General features: G+C 35.8%; 1 protein-coding gene across 3 annotated transcripts; it reads left to right on the forward strand.

Moving 5' to 3' along the window:
* Positions 1-212: 212 nt before the first annotated feature.
* On the forward strand, positions 213-5,648 carry LOC107618426 (importin subunit alpha-2). 3 transcript variants are annotated; one of them, XM_088497780.1, is made up of 11 exons: positions 213-768; positions 1,036-1,132; positions 1,227-1,318; positions 1,721-1,852; positions 2,202-2,387; positions 3,050-3,213; positions 3,353-3,431; positions 4,093-4,221; positions 4,342-4,469; positions 4,568-4,967; positions 5,107-5,648. In XM_088497780.1, the coding sequence occupies exons 1-10, from the start codon at positions 553-555 to the stop codon at positions 4,938-4,940; spliced, it is 1,596 nt and encodes a 531-aa protein (XP_088353906.1). In that variant the 5' UTR covers positions 213-552; the 3' UTR covers positions 4,941-4,967; positions 5,107-5,648. The 3 variants fall into 3 exon arrangements, with proteins under 3 accessions (XP_088353906.1, XP_088353907.1, XP_088353908.1); XM_088497781.1 differs by having other exon boundaries at positions 274-768; positions 5,079-5,648; XM_088497782.1 differs by having other exon boundaries at positions 274-768; positions 5,116-5,648.
* Positions 5,649-7,342: the final 1,694 nt, after the last annotated feature.

The raw sequence follows: 7,342 nt of genomic DNA on the forward strand, positions 1-7,342 counted from the left end.
AATTCTTAATTTTAATTATCTAACTAAAATAATCAATTAACTATTACTTAGTTAGTTTGTTAATTCTCATAAAAATAATAATTTATTTCTGTGATATTATTTGGTATAATTCGATGTATTTATAATGTTATTTGATATAATTTGATGCCCTTACCGATTATTTATGGTTTTGAAAATCCGCCTCAAATAAGCAGTTCGATTTTTAAAAATTTGCAATTAGACATTACGTAGATTATTTTATGTTTATATGTTAATTAACAATTATAGATTGATAGAATGAATATTTTATGAATGGCACGGACAACTAGCCACTACGCTGTCTACGCTTGTGCATCCTAGACCCAAGTTATACTTGTCCAGTTGTTCTCTTTTCCAAACACACCCAGTCTGCTCCCGCTTCCTGCCATTTCTTCAATAGCAAAAACCCTATTTTTCAAGACTTCCAACTTCCAATAGCTTAAGGCTTAAACCCAAAATCTCTTCGATTCTATTTATCTACTCTCCAAGAAACCCTACTAATCAGTTCACTCTTCTCTTGATTGTTCCCAAACGATGTCGTATCGCCCAACCGGAAACTCAAGGACCGATGTCCGCCGGAGCCGCTACAAGGTGGCTGTCGACGCCGAGGAGGGTCGCCGGCGGCGAGAAGACACCATGGTGGAGATCAGGAAGAACCGAAGGGAAGAGAGCTTACAGAAGAAGCGGCGCGAGGGTCTCCAAGCACAGCAGATTCCCGCTTCGGCACAATCCACTGTGCTAGAGAAGAAGGTCAATTCTTAAATTTTCCACAATCTGTACTCTCTTTTTTCCTGCTCATAATGATAATCATTTTTCTCCCTATTTTATCCCTCGAAAATGGGTATCGTTAGTTTACTTAGATGCGTGCTCGGTTGACCTACTTGAATTGTTGAATTGATCTTCTGATTTCGTTATATTTATGTTTACCGAGTAGACTTCAGTAGTTTTATTAAGAATGTTGATGGCAGTGCGTTGATTGTGTTAATTTGCTTACACTGAAAGTTTATGGTGGTGCAGTTGGAACACCTACCTACGATGGTTGCAGGTGTTTATTCTGATGATAATAGCCTTCAGCTGGAAGCAACTACTCAGTTCCGGAAGTTGCTTTCGATTGGTTAGATGTTTGGTCTTTATAGTTTATACTACTACCTCATTTATTTCTTGTAGTTTTGTTTAGTTCACTTAGATGGATGCTTTTTGTGTTCCAGAGCGCTGTCCGCCGATTGAGGAGGTTATACAGGCTGGTGTCGTTTCTCGCTTTGTTGAATTTCTTTCGAGGGATGATTTCCCCCAGTTGCAGGTTTGTTGTCTGCCTTGTTTTCTTTGATTAGTCTTTTAACTTGAAAGTACAGGTAGGTAGTTATATGGATGCAGAACACTTGGAACACTTTAAAGTTTGAAAATTACAATATTCATAGATGGTGTATGTAATTAAAAATTTGAAAAAATTTAAATAAGATGATTCATGTTTTAATTTTCAATATTAAAAGTTATTTTAAAATCTGAATAAACTAAAAATTTGCATGTCATTTCTTTTCTTAGATTATTTTTTCCCCCAAATGTACATGTGAATTATGAAATGTGTTATTAGTGTGTCGAACAAGGTCTAATGTGGACCTGTAGAAACAAATGGCCAGTCGTTATGTACATGCTTTCTAGCTTCTACTATATTTCATTGACTATGTTCATTGCATGTTGTTAGTTCGAGGCAGCTTGGGCTTTGACAAATATAGCTTCTGGAACATCTGAAAACACCAAGGTGGTAATTGATCATGGGGCTGTCCCCATTTTTGTAAGGCTCCTTGCTTCACCCAGTGACGATGTCCGTGAACAGGTACCTTTTTTGTGCTGTTGCATCCGTTAAGCGTTGGGGAACATATACATGCATTGTTTGTGTTTAATTGTTGTTTTTGTTAAGTTTGTGAAATTAAAAATATGGATCATGATTATGAAATACAGTTATTCATCTTCCCCTCTGGATTTTGATGAGATACTTGTGGCAGGTATAATGTTGCTATATATGTGCTCATGCATACAAAGAAAGTGGGAGAGTTCTTAATGCTGAGTGTTATTATTTATTATTAATATGTAGCAGACAATGCGATGCAATGCATTGTATCTAAATTTATCCATGGTATCTTTTGTTAAAAGTTTTTATTTAACCACTTGTTTTTGGTTTCCAGGCAGTGTGGGCATTAGGAAATGTTGCTGGGGATTCTCCCAGATGCCGTGATCTTGTACTCAGTCATGGTGCTCTGCTTCCTCTGTTGGCGCAATTGAATGAACATGCCAAACTTTCCATGCTTAGGAATGCTACCTGGACACTTTCAAACTTCTGCAGGGGCAAGCCACAGCCTCCTTTTGATCAGGTGAAAAACAGTTTATTTAATGCCTTAATCTCTCTGAATAATCAGTCTTTGAAAATTGATTGTCTGGTCCTTCGGTATGTTTGCAAGTTTTTGTTTCAGAGAGGAATGGAGGTCTTGAAGTGTAAATCTTAGTCCATTATATACTTTAAACCCTTCTCTTCTTTCTCTTCCCCATTGAAACCAAAAGCAGCATCATATCTTTACTTGCCCTTTTAATTGTTTTAGTACAGTCCTTTATCACAATGAGATCTAGATGTACATGTATGTACCCTATTGATTAGAATGTCCTTGTATTTTCTAGAATACTTTATTACTTTGTTAGAGTTGGTTTTTGGATCTGATGAGCAATGTCCCTCAGCTTTTTCTCCGTTCTCTTAAAAATCAATTCATGCAATTCTATCATCATGTTTCTAGGATGTGCCAGCATTCTTCTTTGTTAGTGGCTGTAGATTATCTAATATGTAATTTCGTTGCACTTGTATGTTTTGTCTTAGTATCAGCCAAGTAACAGCCAAAGTCATTATTTATTTGGGAGGTTGCCATTTGCTACATCAATGGTTTATCCAGTTTTAGTTTTCAAAACTTCTCACTTCCACTTAACTGAAGTTACTTATGTTTTATTCTTTGCCATATATTTTGTTCTTTTTTTCCCCTTTAAACAGGTTAAACCTGCACTTCCTGCCCTTGCTAGTCTTATCCATTCAAATGATGAAGAAGTCTTGACCGATGCTTGTTGGGCACTTTCATATCTTTCTGATGGTACAAATGACAAAATTCAAGCTGTAATTGAAGCTGGTGTCTGTCCCCGGCTAGTTGAACTTTTAATGTGAGTACTAAACTTATGTCGCAGTTTTGTTCCAAAAAGAAAAATGCCTGAATGCTCGTGTCCTGACGACCCAATTCCAATTTGTTGTCAAGTTCTAACTATTTTCTTTTCTTTTTTTATTTTAAATAATCTTGTTCAGGCACCCATCCCCTTCAGTTCTAATTCCTGCTCTTCGTACTGTTGGAAATATTGTCACTGGAGATGATATGCAAACTCAGGTATTAAATTCCAGAACATGTCACGATTCTGTTGTTGTGATCAGTATCTCGCTATGCCTTTCTGCATTGAGGAATATTGGGACATAGACACAGCATGCCTATCACAATTGACTGTGATGTCCTTTTCCCTTCCTCTCTTCTTCCACATTACTAATCCTGTAGTATAACATTTCACCCGTTCGCCACTCTATAGAAGTCATATTGTTGTTGATGTTAACACTTTAAAATTGACTTTTTTTTATCCTTTGTTGTTCCTTTCAAATTTGAATTTGAATGTTTTGGTCAAGTATTATCAGTCATCTTATTCATTCATCAGTAGTGTGCTTCTTAGATTATCAATTATTGATTGGTTTGTCTTGCCACTCCTTGCTTTGCTCTTTTTCTCATTCACCCACAGACGTGTCACAGGCATCAAACTGCAACATTATTGCTGAGTTGAATTCCAAATTTTTGTAAAGATTGATTTCGTGATTATATTAAATGTAGCTTCAGTACAATGAAAGATAATGGGTTTTGTAATTTTTCTTTCAAACTCCATTGCCGTGTTCAACCTAAACATGTTTCTGACGATAATTGCCTAATTAAACTTGGTGTTACTGTAATTAAATGTTCTTGTCAATACTTTTTCGGGTTTTTTCAAATGCGATTCTTTTCTCCATAGGTTATCATCAACCATCAAGCACTTCCTTGCCTTCTTAACCTGTTGTCTAATAGTTATAAAAAAAGCATCAAGAAGGAAGCTTGTTGGACCATATCAAACATCACAGCTGGTAATAAACAGCAGATTCAGGTATAGCATGATCCCCCCCCCCCCCCCCTCTTTATTTTGTTTTACTTGCGTGTTCTAATAATTAAAGTTCATAATATCCTCTTCTAATTCTGAGCATTTTGTTGTATTTTTCTATTACAGGCCGTAATTGAGTCTAATATAATTGGTCCTTTGGTCAACCTGCTTCAAAATGCTGAGTTTGACATCAAGAAAGAGGCTGCTTGGGCTATATCAAATGCTACATCTGGTGGATCTCACGAACAAATCAAGTATGGAGAGTAGCTTTTGATCATAATATCCCTTTGATTTGATAGTGGTGTTATGATACTTCTAGTATCAAGTTATGATTATTTTCCCTGGTTGACAGGTACCTGGTAAGCCAGGGGTGCATCAAGCCCTTGTGTGATCTTCTCATCTGTCCTGATCCTAGAATTGTGACAGTTTGTCTGGAAGGACTTGAAAACATCTTGAAGGTGGGTGAAGCTGATAAAAATATGGGCAATACTGGTGATGTGAATCTGTATGCCCAAATGATTGACGATGCGGAGGGTTTGGAGAAAATTGAGAACCTCCAGAGTCATGATAACACAGAGATCTATGAAAAGGCAGTGAAGATTCTTGAAACATACTGGTTGGAGGAAGATGATGAGACTATGCCTCCAGGGGATGGTTCCCAAGCAGGGTTCAACTTTGGTGGCTCTGATGGTCCTGCTGTGCCACCTGGTGGATTCAACTTTTAATTCGAAGATATTCGTGCTTTTTCCTGGGTAACATTATGTCGTGCTTCTCCTTATTCTGATTTATCTTCAAATCCTTTAATATTCAGTAAAACTGATTTGGTGATTTGTTTGTGGCATTGGTTTTCTTTAATATTCAAGACATCATTCAGATATTTGTCAACTGCAGGAGTTTCAGCTGCTTTAAAGTCGTCCAGTTCCACAGGACAACAATTAGGGTCAAGCTAATGCTGTCGTTATGTGCATCCTATAAGGTCCATCCTTGGTAAATAGAGGATTGCTGGACCCAGCTTTGGTTTTCACAGTGGCTGGTTTACATATCACATGGTGTCATATGAGTTGTGGCATGATTTTTTTGCCAATTTAGATATCACTTTTGAGTTCATTCTGATCATCATCATAGTATTGATGTTCAGTCTCGTTGGTTTTCCTTTGTAATATGCTAAATATTATTTCTGTCCTCCATTATAGTTACAAGGAAACATTGAAGTCTTTGTTTTACCACTTCCCTTGTAGCCACTAAGTTCTTTTGACGATTAAGTTTTGATGATTTCCCTGATGTTAAATTAGTTGTCATATTGGCCCTCGTTTCGTTATGTTCCTTGTGTATTTCTAGTTTGGTTTGGGTGGCCGAAAAGTAACGGGCTTCCCCTGTTGTGTATTAGAATTTTATATCTAGTTAATCTCTGGTTTTTTCGTTTTTTGCTTGCATTATTTTAGCCTCTATGTTTTAGTCTCCTATTTAACGGTCTCAACAGTGTTTTCTTGATTTACAATTGTATTCTGCCTACACGATACTATTCTTATGAGGCATCTTTTATCTGTTTGAATTTTTATTACTCAGTCATTGTGAGAGGGATACGGTGGTTCATATTTTATGTATTTAATATTAATAAATGAATTATAACAGATAATGAATTTAATAGGGGATGATCATTCTTATGAGGCATCTTTTGTCTGTTTGAATTTTTATTACTGTCAGTCATTGTGAGAGGGATATGGTGGTTCATATTTTATGTATTTAATATTAATAAATGAATTATAACATAATGAATTTAATAGGGGATGATCCAAAGCAAATACAGAAGTGTTTGCATTTTGTTTGATAAAAGAATATCCTGAAAATTTTAAGGGAAAATAATAAAAGAGTGGAAGTTAGAGTGATGCGAACATAAAATGAAGTTATTTAGGCGGTTTAGACTGTGGAAAACGAGGGTTGATCAAATGAAAAATAAATCCGTGGTTACTGTCAGGGGTGGCAAGCGGGGAAGTCCGCCCCACCGAAAGTCTGTTTTTTGGCGGGTTGGCCTCCTCTCCCCCCGGCTCGTTCTGCGTAATGAGGTGGTCTTAAAATTTCATTTTGTCCTGCCTAACTGCGGGCTGGCAGGCTGGTAAATTCGTCAAATCTCTTTTTTTTTTTATTATTAACTATTAAATAATATATATAATTTTATAATCATTTTAATAAATTTATAATTTCTAAAGGCATTAAAAAATTATAATTTTTATATTCACAAATATTAAAGTTTTTATAATTATAAATATCTAATAAACATAATTATAAATATTGTCTCCAAAACAAAATAAACATAATCTAAAACAATTAATTTTCATCTTCATTCTCTTGTAAGTTGGGTTGGAAGAAGTTGAGTTTTGACAAAAAAATTACAAAAATACTCCTTTGCTAAAAAAATACTAAACTCAGCAAGAAAATCCACCCCGCCCCGCCAAAGCCCACTGTTTAAGTAGTACGGGTTAGGTGGGATTGTGCTGTTTGGCGGTGATAAAGGTCAAAAGTGGGTTCGGAATTTCACAAAATAGAATTTCTTCATTGCAAGTATAGTCCAAACCGACAATTGACCAACATCAAAGTTTAAATCTAAAGATGTCACAATCAACACAAAATAACCGAAAGTTTTAAGTCTTGGGTCGTCTCCCTCGAACTATGCAATTAAGATGTCACGCTCTTGGCTGTGAGGAAAAAGGGGGTTTTCAATTGTGGAATGAAAGATTAAAAAAACTCAGAAACAAAAGAACTAACAAACGATCAAAAAAGAAAATTAATACAATTAAAAAGGAAAGAAGGTCAAAACTTAGTGAAAATGCGGTAAATGCATAAAAGAGCATTGACTTAGGAATGAAAATTAAGGAATTCTATCATCGTCATAACCATAACTATGGCAACTATGATGAGTTAATCTTGTTTCGTCAACCCCTAATATCGAGGAATAAGTCAAGCAAACATAATTGACATTAATCCATAAGTCCTAGCTAACTTACTAATTACTTGGTAAAAAGCTAGCGTCAATGGAAACAAGAATCAACTAACAACCCAAAAATTACCACTAAATGTCGGATATTATGACTCTAGTATCCTATGAACTCATTTTCCAGGCCAAGGTGTG

Source organism: Arachis ipaensis, chromosome B9 (genome assembly GCF_059453495.1).
Source record: "Arachis ipaensis isolate K30076 ecotype BB chromosome B9, ASM5945349v1, whole genome shotgun sequence".
Taxonomy (NCBI): Eukaryota; Viridiplantae; Streptophyta; class Magnoliopsida; order Fabales; family Fabaceae; genus Arachis; species Arachis ipaensis.

Bases quoted from the DNA above. Each gene is read 5' to 3' on its own strand.
- LOC107618426 (XM_088497780.1), top strand. From the start codon at position 553: ATGTCGTATCGCCCAACCGGAAACTCAAGGACCGATGTCCGCCGGAGC. The intron at 1,319-1,720 runs GTTTGTTGTCTG...GCATGTTGTTAG, and splicing joins ATGATTTCCCCCAGTTGCAG to TTCGAGGCAGCTTGGGCTTT. The intron at 3,214-3,352 runs GTGAGTACTAAA...AATCTTGTTCAG, and splicing joins CGGCTAGTTGAACTTTTAAT to GCACCCATCCCCTTCAGTTC.